At 39.2% G+C, this 19792-nt stretch overlaps 1 protein-coding gene across 1 annotated transcript in view; it reads right to left on the bottom strand.

The window, feature by feature from the left end:
* Positions 1-19792, bottom strand: part of XPO4 (exportin 4) — a 48249-nt gene that overhangs the window by 11491 nt on the left and 16966 nt on the right. The window contains exons 5-9 of the mRNA XM_053456443.1: positions 14400-14516; positions 12893-13046; positions 9814-9926; positions 3278-3435; positions 2293-2467 (exon numbers count right to left, since the gene is read on the bottom strand). Of these exons, the coding sequence (XP_053312418.1) occupies positions 2293-2467; positions 3278-3435; positions 9814-9926; positions 12893-13046; positions 14400-14516 (717 nt within the window). The remainder of the gene's footprint in view (positions 1-2292; positions 2468-3277; positions 3436-9813; positions 9927-12892; positions 13047-14399; positions 14517-19792) is intronic.

Below are 19792 nucleotides of genomic sequence, written 5' to 3'. Positions count from 1 at the left end.
AAAGTTTAATAGAATTGTGAAAACAGTGAGTTGGCGGACAAAACAAAAGTCTTTGCGTAGTTTATTCCGTATGCTGTAATAGGAATCTTATTTTTCACCCAGCCAAAGCGAATGAATGAATTATCCTACATAACGCCAATTAAGTACTTGAGATCTGGGTCCAACAAACGGATAGGGTTGGAGCCTTGCTTGATAACCAGGGAGTGTGCTCTTTTGACAAGAAAGCCCCTACTCATGTTTTATTAGTGAAACTCATCCTAATTTGACACCTTAACCCTTTCCAAGACATGGCTAACGATGTGTTGCACACACTTGATGATCTAAAACCAAGTTAAATCTTTAAGCATAGAATGACTGCTGATAGGAACGCTGTGACCCATCTAATATGCCCAATCTTAACACTTCCCACATTGCCTGGTCCTTTGCTAGGTCATGTAATTTACCTACAACCTTCTTAGTGAAGATAATATATATATATATATATATATATATATATATATATATATATATATATATATATATATATATATATATATATATACACACACACACACACACACTATGATTATATTGAGGCGTACAGGGCATTTTTAAACTTCAAAATTGTAGATATCTGGCAGCAGTAGTCCACTAAATTATTCTAGGGTCAAAACATTTAATAGAGTCATGCGGAGGACAGTGGCTTAAGCTAAAGATTACAAGCTAAAAATATAAATGCCTGAAGACTGAAACTTGCAGTGCTGGGGGGAAGCTGCAGCATACAGCAGCAAACCCATAAAGCCTTTTTACTGTACATCCTATACAGAGAACAGCAAGAACGACGGGATATTCCGCCGACAAGAGATGGCAACCACTTATCTATACGCTCGAGGAGCCGCCATGCGTTCCAATAGGAATCAGACGTCTTCCGCAGAACTGGGCAAGTGTCACGGTACCCAGCCAGGCCGATTCACTCCCATACTGTATTCCAATCGGCTGGCACTCAAATATCTTGTAATATCCCTATGACTACCAGCAACTGCCTAGTTCTTTTTCTTTTCTTCAAGGAATATCATGAATCGTATTATATAAAACGACGATAAAAGATGATTTAACAAAAATAATCACTAAAAATAAAGTGCCAGGCTATACGTAGCATGATAAACATATGCACATCAGAGCTGTGGAACATGACGACTATATCCAAATAATGAAAGAATCGCTACACAAAACGGTTTCCGGTAGATGTAGTTCCTTTCTTCACTAAGCAGTTCCATACGATCCTCTCCGGTCTTTCGAAATACGTTAAGTCGTCGTCGCCTTGATTGGTGGGGCGCATAGGCTAAAGGGACCTAGGATGAACTTTGAGGAAGCCGCAGCAACCTCACATATCGCTGTGTGTATATAAACATAAGGGTGTTGTCTCATAGCCCTTAAATCCTATGTGCTCGCCGTATAATCTCCACGGTCTAGACTCCCTAGTTCAAAGCTGGAGTGATTCGGTCAACAGATCATATAGCAGAAGTGCGGAGAGAACCAGCAGCTGGACAGGACTGTCAAGGCTACAGACGCTTAATAGGCAGCTTATTTCTTAAATTCTTTTTATAGCAGCTTTCAGATTTCTAGCCCTGCGAGTATTCTATACATCAGTAAAACGAGGTCACCCACAGAGCGGAGGTTTACAGTACAGGGTAACATAGGGTTTTACCGCACCGCTGATGTACAGGTGTTTAAAAACGACGGGGAGAGAAGCATAACCTGCGGGTAGTAAACTTCTATTTTTCAGCTGCGTCCATATTAATGGAGATCATTATATCTTGTGTGTTTCTACCTGATCTAGCGCTCACAGTATGAAGTAAGCATAACTCACAAATCATACTTCTTAATGGCAAAGTGTTTCCATTTTGTTTTCCTGGAAGTTTATTTTTTTTTTTAACCAATTTAAAGCATAAAAAAAAAAAAAAAAAACATTTCTCCGTCATATCCAATATCGTCTTGATATCCACCTACCCTGCAACACGGCGATCCGTACCGAAGCAAAACCCTTTAAACCGACCTACGTTAAGACGCTATGAAGACTCAACCCAAATGAAAATCCGCATATTTTATAACTTCATGCACAAAATAAAAAAAATCCCTACACTGCCCTGATAACACAATGAGCAGCTCCGGATGTAAAGATAAAAGGGGTGGAAAGGCCACCGATGGAAGTCAGTCGCTACTCCGCACGCCATGTCATTCTAAAAGCAGCAAGCAACTCAGAAAGGGGTCCTCCGAATACGGAGGCCAGAAGCACAGGTTATCGATCCTTACCACCTCCTCCAGAGCGGCGCTTCGTCCAAAGGAACACGTGAGATGCGTGAGGCAGTTCACAAACGACGAGAAGAGATCGCTGGGAATGGCAGTCAAAATACTGCGTGGAAAAACGGTAATCAAATTGCTGATTATATTGGAAACGCCCACTGCTTCGGAATCCTCAATTTCTACCCTAAACAATAAAATAAGACAGAGATAAGAATTACATAGACTCCAAAACACACGGAGTATATAACTACATTAAATGCAATCATTCGTATTTTATACAGACCTTCAGCAAAACAGGTGCACAGGCGTAGATCTACAATCTGTGTGTGTATTACACACACACACACATATATATATATATATATATATATATATATATTTATATTTCTGTAACAATTGCAAAAGGGGTTTTTCTAACAATCAATTAGCCTTTTAAACTTAAACTTGGATTAGCAAACACAACATGCCATTGGAACACAGGAGTGATAAAGGTCCTCAGTACGCTTGTTTCATGTAGCACCATCAGAATCCACAGCGCTGTACAAAGTGTAGTCAGGACATAATTAGTTAAACACACCAAGATGACATAGAAACCGTTCAGGAGGGCCTGGCGCAAAAGATTTTCTGTTATTTTAATGAACAAAAGTTGCTTTTCTTTCAAAAACAAAATTACCCCAAACTTTTGAACGATAGTGTATGTACTACATATATTCATACAGCAAGACACCTGACAGAAAAAGGAACCACGTGGAGGCGAATTATATTTTACTGGCAGAGAGGTCCATATAGAAACCTAGTTTAATAGAATTTGAAATATATCCCCCATTAATTTCTTTACCCTAATCTGAACTATTCATTAGAAAGGGAGCTTTCGATAATTAGAAACAGTACATTATTATCCATAGGTATCGGAACAGAATTAGGGAAAATTACATAAAGTAAATTTAAAAGGGATGTATATGCCAGGCTAATAATAAAGACCAGAGCTACGTACCCATTGATCATATTAAGTAATCCTTCAATGAAATGTGCCAGATAGTCCACCTGCGATCCCTCGTCGGGGAAGATGGGTCCGTGGAGAGACGCGAGCTGGGCCAAGCATTGGAGGGAGTCCTGAGCCATGTCCGAATCCTCTCTGATTTTGCGATGTACCTGCAATAAACACATCATATTTACCAGCTGCGGCGCAGTACAAACATACGCAGAACACAGCGACACGTCTTACACGTTGGACGATAACTGGGCAGCATCAGCCGGTCTCCCCGCCGCACCGGCTTCTCCAGCTGTAATGTTTTGCATCCAGCACTGGACACATGATTTAAAGATTCTGGGATCTACCTTCATAAAGAAGGCCGAACTATAACAGATGCCAGCCTCAGACGCTGCGCTCCTTCTAAAAACAGCAACCATGACAGTCATCTGGATTATGCCAGCTATGCCTGGGCTACTGCGTCTGGCTAAACTTAGCCGACAATTTCAATCAAGAACGTAAGGATGGGGGGCTTTGGTGGAGGTAAACACCACGGGAACAGGGGGCTCGATAGTCCGCACCCAAGCCATACACGTCAACCGGGCCACACGGTCTCACACAGCCATATACTACCCCCCTCTCTTCCTTTATAAGTGCACCATATACCTGGGGCCAATCTTAACAGGAAAGGCCCACCAACTGTACAACATACACATATATACATACATACACATACGTCACTAAATATGTAAAGCAGGCTTTTGAAAAGCAGTATATAAAGTTGGGAAGCGAGTAAGACACGCACGCAACAAATGGGTTTTGCACAGCACTAAAGAGCCGAAACAGACCAGGATTTAGGTTAATCTTTTCTTTGAACAAGCGATTTAATCGGTTCCAACCATTTTAATTGAGCTGTCCGTGCTGGGAAATCCAGAGAACGTGGACTAGTTATGGCCCACAACAACTGGAGTCTGACGCGCCTGCCCCATGTTCTCCAACTCAATGGGGGTTCTGGCATAACATATATGATATAATATGAATGGTAATATCCATAATGTTCTTAATAACCACATTCACAATCATAATATTATAGTAATATATAGTGATATAATATGGTGTATAGTAGTCTCTCTCACTACACCAATACAAGTGACACTCCATTCATTTTCTATCTCAGTAGTCATCCTTCAGACGCGTGGCCATTCGGTATGGAATGCCGAGCCTCCGTGTATACACATGTAAAAAATGTGGACTAAAAATGTGAGAACGATAGCAAATACTACTAATTTGGTGCCTTAGCATACACTATTTAGTATGTCAGAATATGAAATTTCTATATCCAGCAGAAAAATATTATACATAACACTCAACTTAACGCCCGTGCCTTACATATAAAATACACCCCAACTCCAAGTGTGCTAAAACGGGGGAAAATAAGATTACACACGGGACTCCGCTGCGGATTATTCTATTATACTTTAACATCGTTATGCCCTAAACCCCGCGCAGCAAGAAAAGAAACAACTGTCACGGATTTGACCGTTTTAGTTCTGTAACAATGTGTTATTTTTGTTTTTATCCATAAGTGTATCTAATATTGACATTTGTCACGCATGGCCGTTTAGGAGATAAATTACGGCATAACGCGGGTGATTTCACAACACAATTTTCATCACTTAGTAAATCCCTGTTGGAGATACTAAAGCTTTACCGATGAGGACTAAGCCACAGACATTGTCACCTAATCAAAATACTCTGGAAACGTGATCTGTTCACACAATGTGCATAATGAGAGCCGGAATGCCACCGGGGTCAGACAACGCCACCCCCTATCCCACACACAAATAAAACGGGTGCCAAAGTCACAAAACACCACAAAAAAGGAAACTATACATCTAGAAAAAGCCGGCTGCGTTCTCTAATAAGGCAGTTTCATTTCACAAAAAGCTGGGAGGATCTGATTCAAATCACTAATCAGTAAGACTGGATTCAAATCATGATTTTTAAATATAAAGACTTATTCTGTCTGGTAGTTCCAATCTTTAATATTTGTAACCAGATGAAGATTTCATTTTTATAATAACCTGTCAGATACATAAAAGGCTATATCAGAACTGTGTTTAATAGGTTAATTACTCGTATTTGGAGAGCTACTTAAATTGAATTAAACATTATGTAGCATAAATATTCTTGTATTTACTTAAATGCCAATGTTTAGTAACTGAAATGGTTAAACAAAATATCTATAAAATAAATTTTAAAAAAATACATAACTCAGCTCTATTTCACGTCAAATAACCTTTAAACTATAAAGGTTTCTTAAATTGAAAACAATTTCATTAAAATAAATGATTAAATAAAAATAATTAAAAAAAAAATTCGACCCTTCACACCAGAAATAAAAATAATCCTGATTTCAGTTATTAAAATCTAGAAGAAATTTTTGGAGGAAAAACAAAACAAAAAAACCCTTTTCACCCAACTATATTTCAAATACTTTGTCAATAAAGTGTCTGAACGCAACTGCATTGCAGCAAGATTTATTTAGCCAGCTGAGTATATGAAACGTTAAACTTTTTTTTTTTTTTAATCAATGTATCTTTAGGAAATTAAATTATGCTACAAAGTGCTACATTTGGACCAATCAGCAGAAGCTTCCATTTTCCCCAATAATATTCTGCTATAGCCTCCCTCCTAAAAAGTCCCTCCTCTAATATTTTCTCATATTCGTTCCCCATATGGATTCAGTCAAAGTGCTACTATTCATCTGTGAGATTATTTCCAACCAGATGCCATGGATAATGGTAAACTTCACCTTAATGTCTATTATATATATATTTTGTAGAAGGTTATTTTATTTTTAGAGTTGCAATAGCACTAGTGGGCAAGGCATGGGCAATACATTAACGAAGTGGAAATAACACGGTGCATTCTCGGAACAAAGATCAAAGTTGTGCGATATCACAAGCCGATGGATTATGCGCACTCCACGAATAAAAAGGACACATGCCGCTCCTGCAACTGCTGCCTCGGAGGAGACATGGAAAGGGTCACCATTGATTAGACATAAAATACGGTGCACTTGTTATGAGGTGTTTATATAGCGAGTCGGATTAGCGTGCCATGGAAACAAAAATTCTCAAGGAATTAAAAACAGAAGGGGCTGTGAAGGGTTAACTCGCAGGGCCGGAGGGTATTTGGAGTTGGCTCACAGCCGGCAGCAGCAGCTGTTTAAATGTCTACTCCACAGCTGTTCAGTGTGTGCTTCTTACCGCTCTTCTGGCAGGTTTTGCACCTAAATCAAGAAGAAAATAGGCGGTAAATTCACGTCTTGGCCGCCGCGCACGCTCTCCTAAACGGCGCAGAATCCGTGAGGAACACGCAGCTTTCCTGGACTCCACACACTTTGTATTTAGCATGTTTGACATCTTAAGGAAAGCCAAGGATCCTGGCAGCACCATCTTCATCAGGGACCATGGGCTGTATTCACAAACAATCAAAGGGAGGGAACCTGCGGAGCCCCGTACTCCATACAAACACCGCCATGTGTCATAAGAGGTCAACAATAACCTCTGTACGCCGTTCATCATACTTGAGCAGAGTTAACACTTGACTATTGTGCATTGTAGGCTTTTGCATCCATTGCTCAGATCAGAACAGATGTAGGAACCACAGATGTAGACATATTAACCCCTTTTGGGCCATGGGAGTCTGGCATGAGAAGACAAGGCTGGAGATCTAAGAGCGTCTACAGCATGATGGAATGTACTGTACTTGTTCCCAGTCTTAGGTCTGCCTGGGTTACATCCATGAGAAAGTGTGTCTGATGCGGATTGTTAGCCCGTGCCAGGCCACTGAAGTCATCAAACACCAAAACAGTTGCACTGAAACCAAGGCTCAAGGAGTTAAAATGCAAAGCCCTGCTTCGGCACAGGTATGTTAAGGCTGTAATATGTCTAAGGGTTAGGATGAGTTTTTAGATAATTTCTATTCATAAAACGCGCACCAACAAGAAACATAAAAAGGTTTCGGGAGCCTCTGCTGGAGTAAACTGGAAGCAGAAGCTTTCACTGCACTGAATGATTAGCTCGGCTACAGAGAACGGAGTTCCATACGTTCTACATATTACTCTCCATCACTGGAAGGGACACTATTTTCTACACTAGGAGCCCACATTATATACATATACATATATACACTATATATACACACACACACACCTTACTATGGTGTATATTACAAGCATTTAAAAAAATTAACTAAACGGTGCCCTGTTCTAAGCAATGTACAAACATCGTAACATATATTAAGTATGTTAAAATAAAAATACATTGACATTTTATCACTTCAAAAACAAAGTAACATACGGGTGAGAAATATATAACGGTTACAAAGGATAGGATAGTAGCCGTTTGTGGGCTCATCAACTTATATATTGGGGGTTTTGATAGCACATGCTAGTTTTCAAATCTGCCCCTTAAAATATATTTGGGTCCGGAAAACGTAGAAAAATTTTTAATTGTGTACCAGGAGATGCAGATCTAAAATTGCTCTGAATACACCAGAAAAAAAGTCCAAAATAAAAGCAAACTGGAATTTCTGGCAGCTGCCGACTATACAATGCTGATATTGATATGCACAAATATAATGTGGGGGGGGTATGGCCACTCAAAATTCCATTATTTTTTTTTTTTTTTTTGGGTAAACCAGTTATACCAATTTTCTTTAATTTAATTTTAAGTGTAGAAATGTTTAAAGAGATTTATTTTCAGGAGCTCTGGTCAGATATGCTAAATATAAAAGCACTCAGCCACTAACAAGCAACTGGCATATTTTTCCATTTAAAGAATGTTTTCTTACTGGGATAAGACCAGTAAAGACCAACAATACAGCTTGTAGAGCGGATAAAGCCAACGCCACTTACTACCACTTATGGAAGGACAATCGCTTTTGAAAGACCACACTTAAAGCAAGGCTAACCAGAACAGCCAACTATACTTCCTTCTGTGCAAAGTACAACACAGACAAAAAATTCAGAATTCTGTAAAAAGACTGGATAATAATAATTCTCATTCATAATTCTATTCTCATTCATAATAATTCTTATTCTCATTCATAATAATTCTTATTCTCATTCATAATATTTCTTATTCTCATTCATAATACTACTAATACAATATTTATTATCCTTATTCAAAATACAGAAGAATACAAAATAGCCACATTTCCCTATTTGGTTAACCAGCTAATGTTGCTCTTGGATTTTGGAGATCACATTTGCATGCACAAAGTTTACATAGACAATAATATAACGTATGTATGGGCAAAGGGTGACGTCAGCTAAGAAGCTTTGGAAATGGCTATATGACACACTGCCAACACACAATGGTGCACCTTATCAACAAGGAAAAGCCTGAATCAGTATTAAAAAAATATTCCCTGCACGCAGGACCTATAACGTTACCTATTCCTGCTCTAGGTACGTAATATAATTGTAAAAGCTTTAAACATGCAATTTATAGGTCAGTAGTGCAAGATCTGCAAGACGATCAAACCTGGGAGACTGACGCATTGAGAAGCCAAACCAGTACACATGCCACAGACAGATCATGCGGTAGATTAGGATTAGATTTTAAATATACGTACAAATAAAAAATGTTTTTAGACAAAAATGCTGTTGCAAATTTTCAATGCAAAGTAGTCCACTAACGTATATAACAATACTGTATAGCAACACTCAATGACTTAAATAAATCTTTTGAGCAACTATACAGTTGGATTGTTCACAACATTTTTTTTACAAAGTTTTTCTCTAAAGGTTTAACACCAACAAAAATGTATTAATGTAATACTTCGCACAAGCACAGAAGGTGCCAAGCGAGAAAGAACATTTACCGGCTTGCTTTAAAGCACTTAAATTATGTGTATTTCATATAATTAATTATGTGTTTAATACATTATATTTAATTTACATTTCATACTTTTTTTCTAAATTAGCAGCTATTATAATTTCTGAGAAACATGCTATATATATATTTTTTTGTATTGTTTGGCTCTAAATTATTCCTAAAAAACATCCTTGGTGGAACAAAAAGGAAAATTCATTTTTTTTCTCTTTTTACTTGGTCTATTTTCAGACCAGATTGAAACAAAAAAACCTTGCATGTTGAAGGGCAATAAATGGTATTGCAGAAAAAAAAGCAAAAACATACTGAAAGCTATTACTTTAAATAGAATATACTGAGAAATACTTGAAGAAAAACAAGTCTAAAATCAGAAATACATTACAAAAACACACAGAAAAGGAGAAAAAAGCTGAAGCTCCTGTCATATATGAATAAAATAAATATATGTTAATATAAATAGAAATAAGCCATCTATGTTAAAACGTACATAACATGAAGGCACCGGCAAAGAAAGGCTTACAAGCAACGCTAGATCTGTAGATCACAGACTCTCCATATAATCAATTGGTGATCACAGTTCCCCGGTCGCTTCTTACATACGATCAAATGCCTTTCGCAGAAGGAAGAAAAAGTAGTAGAGAATAAATGACTTACTGTGAAGAAAAGCTCCATGACTCTCCTGTCTAGGAGGGTTTCACGCCAGGACTCGGTTGGCTTCAGCATCACATTTTGGGAGGACTCAAACATAGCTATATAATGTCTGCCCAGTTATCTGGTGTCAAGGTCAACAATAACATTCCTACTAGTCTTTAAAGAATGAAAAAAAAAGATCCAGCCCCTGCATTGGAAGCATCCACCACCAAAGAATGCAATCGAAACACGCTTTAAGCCCCTCCACATACACGGCATAATTCATGCATGAGGCCAAGGAATAAAAGGTATTAACGACGGAAAAAAAGAAGGCTTTCGGAATGCTAGATAACAGTTTGTTCATTATTACGAGGCATGCCATAGTGATACCATCACTTTGATAACCAGAGGACTAATGTGACAGGATGAAGAGGGGAAACTAACCGCACGACAGCTGCTATACTTTACGCAAATACTACTTTTCGGTTTTACGTTTATCTGGCCCAAAAAAAACCCTATCTTCTCTGAAGCGGGATACGCGGGCTTGGTGGACCATAGTGCTTTTAAGATGTAAATTCAGTGCGTTTCTTAACGTTTTAAACCACCGGAAGGCTTCGGGAGAAGATACAATAGGAAGTAATAGCGTTGTATTTATAGACGTGCTGGTAATGAGGAGATGACAGCCAGAGCACACAAATGGATCTAAAACTGGAATGTCTGGGCTTCTGAAACCCTTCACTTTGTACACTTACAACCTCATGATTGTCTGCTAATTACGGGCTTCCCGATGGCTCGGAGTCGCTTGTTGATTAAATGTTAATAAATCTCACTCAAAGCTGAAGAGGCCATGAAGTTAACTGCTGGCTCGCAGGACGTGGTGCAGAAGATTCGGGGGAAGAAGACACCTTATTTTGTGATCCCGCGCAACCCAGTCTAGCAAATGTACAGCTCCTCAGTTTTGATGAAAGCTGTATATATTTTTTTTTTTGGAGAACATAATTTTCTTTTAAATAAATATTGCCAAGTCCCAAAAAATAAACGGGCTATAAATTTATTATAGCAGCATAAAACTAAATTAAGAGTAGATTACACCAGAATAGAGTCATGTTAAGACTGGGTGGCAGCAGCAAAACATGTATAACATTTTAAATATTTTATAAAGGGCCAAAATGATGGGCCAGGTTGTGTAAAGCAATTACACACATACAAATTTTTTTTAAAATTCATAACCCCCCCACTTGACTTTATTCCAGGTTTAATGAGTTTTAAATGGAATGAGCTTTTAGGTTATCGGTAAGAACGTTTCAGTACATCTGGATTTGTGTAATTTTCATCCCAGAAACTATCCCCAAAACAACATCTTACAGACACAAACTTCCAGAAGGCAACATTGAATATGAACCTGGCCGAGGAACACGCTGCCAGAACACCGGCTGAACGAGAGGTTCCTGTAAAAGACGGCTGGAGACACTCAAGCATTGCAAGTTTTACCGAAGGATTCACCAAACTGAAGACTTCTGCTCTAAATCTTTCCCACGAACATGCATCTCGTGCTCCCAGCTGCTTGTCTTAAAACATCCCGATGCACCATGACTAAAAGGTAACTCATGGCGTTACAAGCTACACTCCTCTGTATTTACATGGTCCTTCACACTCACTATCTCCATACTCATTAGCTAAGTGATCTGTTGAGTGGTCTCCTGCTGTTTACTACTACAGCGCGGTACAAGATCCTGCCAGGTAAACAGTATACTTACCATACAACATCTCCTAAGCCATCATACGGATCCATTAATGAGCTCTCCCCTTCAAAATTCTTCATCCCATTACCATTTCTCCATTCTACAGATCCTTTAAAGGGTTCCTCCTCCCCACCAATGACCTAAAGACACTCCCATTACTTTCTTTCTCTAGCATATCCACGAAATCCCCATCATACATCATCCCATCATACATCATCTCCATGAACTTACAAAGACTCCCTCCTGGGACTTGGTCCTTCACAGTACGTTAAAACAACAACCATTGAGCTTTTTATAAAATTCAAAAATTGTGTTAAATGTACCCCCACATTACTGCTACATTTAAGGTGTGACCTTACATATACATTCGAGATATATATATATACACATACTTCACATATATATCTGTATAATTTAGACAGTCTCACCATTTATGACATACGGCCCGTATTTTTAATAGAGATAAGTCACCGTGATTTTAAGGAACTGACTAAATTGACAAAACAAGCAAAAATTGACACTCCTCGAAATAAACTTCCTACAAACTCCCCTAGTAAATTCACTTTGAGTCTGGGACCCGGATACCTTTCTACCGATCTTACTTCTGCTCAGTTGAATAACTTTTTTTTTTTTTTAATAACTTTTTAATCGTATAGCATTTAAATGATCAGTGCTGAATAGATAACACGTGTAGTCATTTCAGAGCTCATTGTAATCTTATTTAAAGGAAGAATCAATCGAATCTTCACTTGTCCCCAACGACCTTCCAGTAAAGCACCGGAGCAGAGCGGCGCTTGTTAATGACGAGCAGCATCCCCGAACATTGCTGCGCTAATATAGCCGAGCCGTAGTTCGCTTTAAAAGGAAGAGTTGTGCTGCCTGCTACATTCCCGGCGCACAATGAAGGCTGCCAAACGCCTCTAAAGGATGTTGAAACACAATAATATCATAAGGGCTTTGGAGAGACAAAGGTAATATAATACCCTGGAATACTTACACCGGAGGTATGGAAGTCACATCTCTTATAAACATGTGACATCGGAGCAGGACACGCATGTTCTATCCAAACAAAAGGTTACAAAGCTATATTCAGATAATACTGCCCCGTATTGTATTCCGTCCATTGAAATTACACATCTGTGCGCTGCCAATTATGATTAACTGTCAGCACGTCGGTAATGCAATAAACAAAGCTAAAGGGGATCACAAAGATTTTTGGGATAGCCAATAATACGAAGCAAGCCAAAAATAAGATGATAGAGCAACGAAGACCAAGGCATTTTTATATTGGAAAATCAGGCCACCGATAGATTAAAAATAAATAAGTAAACTGAAACGTATTAATAAGGTAAAAAGGATATAATTTGGAGGCAGGAAATTCCAACTTAGAACTTGATTAGAAAGTGCAAGGTAACGCTGGAACACCGAAGACATTTGTGCATTAAGGTTTTCCCTTCGGCTGAACTCTTGGAGCACCTCTATCGTCAGCATGAAGATTCGCCGGAGGTCTTCTTCCTGAAAGACAAAACATATAATACAATATGGCTACGGACTGTAAGAGAATGGAAAGACGATCTGGTTCAAGAACAATCACTCCCCAGGCTCCAGACTTCATGTTATCCGACCACGTTTCTCCCAATACATCTTCCTCTAAATATTAAGTGACATGAAAAAAAGACTGCCCGTGGTCTGTAAATATACAGAATTATTTACCAATTCCTTGAACTGGGCAATGAATATTCATTATGAACAAAGTAATGACTGGCTTTACATACTGCATAGCACTCCACTGAAACAATACCATCATATAAAACTGTACAGATAGTTTGCGGGGGGAAAGCTACATATAAAATATATATTTTTTCAATTTAGTCTTTTTGATGAATACAGCATACATAAAATTACATACATGTGAAATCGAAATCTACCCTTTAACAATGGCATTTTTTTTTTTGGAACACCTATTTTTAAAGGCTCATTCACATAATATTGAGTTTTTTAAAATTCTTATCACCAGGCATTACAAAACTCAGATTCAGCAATCTCCCCGGCAAAAACATTGAACAGGCTCTTCAAACGGCATATGAATGAAAAAACCCTACAATTCACTAGCAAATAAACCGCGTGATCTGGTTTATTACTCATTTTATTAAATTACTAGTTTATTAAATACTTGCATCCTGGAGGACAAAATGTGACCAATTTTTTTTTATTTTTTTTTTACAATTTGGGGTTTTATTGAGATATTAATTAAAAAAAACAAAAATCAGAATATAACAAATAGACATGGGGAGAAATACAGAAGAGACAAAGGGAAAGGGGAGGGTGATAAAAATATATAAATGAACTATAATGTTAACGCAAGGTGCGTTCACTGCAGGATTTTTGGTTATTTTGGTTTTTTTTGGGACCATTTGGCATTCAAATTATAAAAAAGTAATGCAGCACCCCCTACACAACTTACCTAAACATTAACTTCTACAAAGATAGGTAAAAACAGAACTACGCCCGATGTGAGCTGAACAATACACTAAGGACAAGCAGAACGCCCGCTTAAAACCTCTAAACAGATAGCGTTGGCTCGTCTCCAGAGTTATTTTAGGGAAGGCATTGTTATACAGAATGTATAAGCCGCCTCTCCGGGTAGCAGAGTAGGGCCACCAATGGAAATAACACAAGGATCGAGTGTCGGGTAAAAGAAACAGCGAGAGACCAGGCAGACAGACAGGGTTTGAGAACTCATTCTTTCTTAAACTCCAGTAAGTGACCCGATTTCCTCCGAAATCGATACTTAGATTTTTGCCGGCGTCGGCATTATTCATTCACACGCCTGCCGAGTGGGGACGATCCCAGCGCTCAGTCACTCACCTGAAATATCCGTTTACAGCTGCCGTGGAACTCCATGCTCAGGCCGATGTTACTGGTTTTGCTTGAGCTGGAGAATTCTATGAGAAGTGCGGTTAAGATTGAACAGGCCAACGTTTGCTGCAGAAAGACAAAAAGATATTAGCAAAAATAGTGTGTTCGAAGAGCCCCCTCCACACGCCCTGCCAGACTAACCATGCTGTTAAATACCCCACGGGTTTTGGCTTTTTTAAAGGGAAAGCTGGTGCTGCCGACAAGAACGTGAACTTATGAGTTGGGGCTCATTGAAACATAACCATAGTTATCGCAGTGTCTGCACAAGGGATTCGGGGTATATTGTAGGGCACCATCCAGTCAGGTTAGGGGTCTCTGCTTCCACTACCTGTTTAGTCCAAATGTCACTTTTTGACTTTTTCTGTAGAGATTTCTCCGAAAAGTCAGAAAAACTCAGATACAAGATGGGATTCACCAATAAGGTTAAAACAGAGGGTATTGTGGGGGCTAAAGAGACCAAAGAAACAGACCAAACATTCGCAGAGATCGCTCCAGATTCAGCTCTATACACTAAACGTCTTTATAAATATAGCAGGATTTATGGGCTTTCCAGCACTATAGCCAGGGGACACCTAAATAGTTTGTTATAACACATGCCAAGTATTTAATAACGCTACGCTGTGATTAAAGTAAATGGAAAAAAGGTATTAATAGGGGAATCTCTCACAATAGTCTGCTCTCCTGGCTGAGATTAATGGGAGTTCCCATCCACACAGCTAGGACACATCATGGGCAGGTCACGCAAAGGAAAATATCTGAACTGGGCTACCCATAAATTTTCCGATAAGATGTCACGGAAGGCTCGTTGACACGTGCAGCCAGCGCCCCGGCGGCAGTACGTTCCCCTCTTCGCGCATGCTTCCCTCCTGCCTAGAAGAGCTTTTCCAGCCACACAGCAGAGGTTTCTCAAACCCGTTACCTTTTTAAAAAGACAGGCACTTGGGATTAAGCCAGGTTTGCTTCATTGTGTCCATAATAACAAAAATTTGAGCGTTTCGGTGTGAAACACAGATGCGATTCTCCGCCAGTCCTTAAACACTAGCAGATTATCCGGACGCTCTGGTTCCTGCGCACAGGCGACCGGTTATTGTCACCAAGTTCAGCAATAAAACCAAAATGGGCCCAGAGAACACCAAGAACACGAACCAAGAAACAAAACGGCATCGCTGTCCAAAACGCAACATTACATTTATAAAATGCCATAATACGTATATATTTTTTTCTTCTTCCTCCCCCCACCGGGGATCACATCTGAGTGAGCGCAGGCCACGAATTTGCAACAAATTTGGAATAATCAACTCCTACAGTTAATTCCACACTTTTTTTCTCATTTCTAATATCCCATACCGGCAGATAGCACACAAAAAGCAGCCCATCGTATCAAACTGCTCAAAAACCCTGTCATCGCCTGGCTCAAAGGTATTTTATTTCGTTCTAGAACTTGGACATTTATATCATCTACACATTTAGCAATCAAGAATCAACCCTACCAAAAATATGTGAATATATGCACAATGTCTAATTGAATAGGTCCCAAGGGTTAAAACGTGGATGGATCTGCAAAATCAACATAACCTCCAAAACGCTAGCCACCGAGCCACAAAATTACTGCATAAACAGCTATACGATCGGCCACAGCAGCCTGCCGGGACATCAACTCAGAGCCATCCAAGCTGCCGGTGGCAATAAAAAGAAGAAAAAAAACAAAAACTATTACACAATATACATATATATAACTTTTATTCTATATCATTCAAAACAAAAAGTCACCATATTTGCTTTCAGAGGGTCTTTACATTCATATTTACTTTCGGAGGGTCAATAATACCATAGACTGAAATTGATTGACTAGAAACCAAAACAACGTAAATCCAAGGATAAAAAGATTGCGGACACGTGTCAAACGCAGGCAATAGCTGAGCGGCTGAACATAAGTACAGTGCCTCGCAGCACCCAAAAGATTAAAGATGAGATACTATTTATGCCGGCTCACCCGACAGCTGACAGTCGGGCCGTATAGCCACCAACTGCCGTGTCTTTGTTCCTAAATGCCTCTCGTGTCAATACCTTGACCTTAGAGCCGCTTGTTATCTTAGCTCGCACGCGCCAAACTTAAACCCCTTGTTGCGCAATACCCAGACAGCTCAAACCCGAAGAGTAGAAGCGTGCCGGTGACTACGGAGCAGCGACTTTCGCCAAAGGCTCTACTTAACTAAAGCGACAATAAGATTCCTAAGCAATGGCAGCAATGTGAACCTCCTGGGAGGTTAATACAAACTGTAAACACAAGCCCAGCCGCGGTGCGTACGGAGAAGAACGAAGGACGGGAAGATGGTCCTTTCCGAAAGTCTATGCCGAGCTAATGCCAACGTAGCATTAACCCTTTAAAGATACCAGCCTGGCGCTAAATGCAAATTGATCAAAAAAACAATGTGGCTTATAACTAGAGCCAAGTACGTATTGGTAGTATTTAAATAACGTGCTTTAGACTTGAGATCAATTTTCTGTTGCAGTTTATCTCAGTGCACTTGGATGAATCGCAAGAGAAAAATGTCTAAAACATTTAAACACTCCCACCGGTTAGTGAATGGCGATTCTCTTTATAATGGAATTGACCGAGAGGTTGCTTTTTTGGTGAAATGTTACTTTTAGGATTTTGGATATTTATTGTATTTTTCATAACTTGTATTTGGATTTATTTAAAAATATACTGTAAGTTTTAGTACAATTCTAAACACGCAGGCTGTAACCTGAAAGCCTCACATGCAGGCTCATTAGGTATGTTAAATAATTCAGTAGCACAATAACACAGTTTTCATTTACTGTATATCTCTCTCTCTCTCATATATATATAAATATATATATATACACACACACAAACACACACACGTATATATGCATACATAATATATATTATATATATACATGATATATGCATATTATATATAATATATTTTGTATATATACACATTATATATATATTATATTTGCATACATACACATTTGTGTGTATATGTGTGCACTATTTATATATCATATATATACACATATATACACACACAAAGGGTATCACACAACACAATAGTTCAAAATATTTTTTGATGATAATTTGCGATTTAATGCTCTAACGTGTACTTTTTGTGAAATTGAAAGTCTCCCCCACAATGCAGAAAAAGCTAATAATTCCTAACTTGTAATAAATCAAATGCTAAACCCAACCACAATACCACCTGCAGAAATACAGCAGTCACAAAGCCGTCTTTCATTCATCACATTATCTATATATATGTCACATAACACAAAAAGCCAGTTAAAAAGACAGGAGTTCATTTAAAACAAGCCGCACATGCGACGGCAACAAGTAACAGCTGAGAGTCTGTACGTGCGAATATGTGGCGAGTCGGCCCCGCGGGGCCGGTCTGGGAGCGCGAGTTATAGTGGGTAACAGTGCAAGTGACAAGAATGACATTAGGGTAATGGGATGAGAGGTCAACGAAATCATTTACTGTAGAGACAGCCATCGGCAAGATAAATTATCTCCCTGTCCGCACTAAAGCGGCATTACGTCCTACGACAAGGACCGGGGGTACACTATGGTATACTATAGGTTTTAAGAGCACGGGTAGGGAGTGAGCACTTGATTTAAGTATTTTTTTAGTAGCTAAAATTCAGATCGAGTTCTGCGTTTGGTGAATAAGGAGAAGGGACGTAGAGGACAAAAAGAAGTAAGTTATCTAAAAGTGTGAAAACCGCTTCCATCTGACCCCGACTTCCACTAAGCTGTTTGGCAGATAAGGGCAAAAATACACACTGATCTCGGCACGGAAATAGGAGTCGCATATCTGGACGTGCGTCCATCCACCAAACTCCCACTGGGAAAGAGGCCGATGGAAGGCTTTAGGATAGATATATGTTACGGAGAAGTCCCAAACGCTTTGCGTGGAGTAAAAAAATAACTATATTCTGGCCACTTCATATCTTTATTCTAGAAAAGGCTCTGGTATATTTCCACAAGCTGGGACAGTCTGACGGCTTTGGATGTAGAAGCATCACCGCTTTTGTTATAAAGCCCGGCGCTGCATCTGTTCTCTCGTCCAGAACGCCAGGATTACGCCCCTCAAACCAGTGAAAACATAACGCAGGACTTTTGATCCTTATCAGTATATTAAAAGCAAATACCTAACCAGGTGGAGCGCTTCCAAAAAGCACAAGTAAAGAAGAGCCGTCCCCGTTCTCCTGCTAATCCTCCAAGTGGTCCTCCTGACAGCTTGTCACGCCGTCACGTAATTCACAGCAGCTCAAATACAAAAGCTACACATTCCACACGACCTGCCTCCTCTTGTTCTAAGATCAAACCGTCACCAATAATAGCCTGGCACAGATCCAAGCGTATTATACCCCAAAATAAACTCCACGAAAGGTTACCGCAGACAAAGGCTTTCAGCTGCTCTTTTATGGATCATCAGTGAAAGCCAAGCAGAAGGTAGATCTGTCACTCAAAGTCTATCGACCACTGCCACCTATACAGTGCCCTGAAAGAGTTAAAAGTATGTTGCAACGGCAGCTGTTTACTATGTCTAATATTCAGCATCTTGTTTTTGTTAAATAAAGCAGATTTTTAGAAAAAAGTTAACCATGGGTTACGGACTCAATGTTATGGCAGAGTCTTCTGTCATAATTTGGTCAATTTACTATCTGCCAAAATCTATTATATATCTAAAATAATAATATATATATCAATATATTGGCCTCCGACTGAATGAATATAAGAATAACGGGAGGGAAGAGACGAAGCAGGGAGAGAGATAAAGAGGGGGAAAAAAAAAAAAAAAAAAAGAGGACGAGAAAAGGGCAGAGAGGCAACACGGCACTGTGTGACAAAGCACCCTAAAAATATATTAAAAAAGGTGGAGCCTGCCTAACCGAGAAACGGTATCTTACGGCAAAAAAGCCTGCCAGGTTTTCTGTAATAGCCAAGGTCTAGGGGAGTACATAATTTGACTTGCCTGTAGCACAGATGCCTAGAAAACAGGGAGCAGAGGTCAAGAAATGAGCCGGTGACTACCAGCCAAGTGCTGTGCGCGGCTGCCATTCAGAATCATACGGGTTACTAGGGCTGCAACTAACTATTATTTTCATAATCGATTAGTTGGCCGATTATTTTTTCAATTAATCGGATAAAAAAAATGTAAATTTTTTATTTATTTAAAATAATTAAATAAAGTAACGTAGGATGTAAAAAACAAACAGCAGAATAAAAAAACTTTTATAAATACAGGGTTAATCTTCACTGCCCCCAGGATTTAGATTCCCCTTAGTTTGCGCCCCTTTACCTCTAACTG

Source organism: Spea bombifrons, chromosome 2 (assembly GCF_027358695.1).
Source record: "Spea bombifrons isolate aSpeBom1 chromosome 2, aSpeBom1.2.pri, whole genome shotgun sequence".
In the NCBI taxonomy this organism is placed as follows: Eukaryota; Metazoa; Chordata; class Amphibia; order Anura; family Pelobatidae; genus Spea; species Spea bombifrons.
This window is presented reverse-complemented; position numbering and strand designations above follow the sequence as displayed.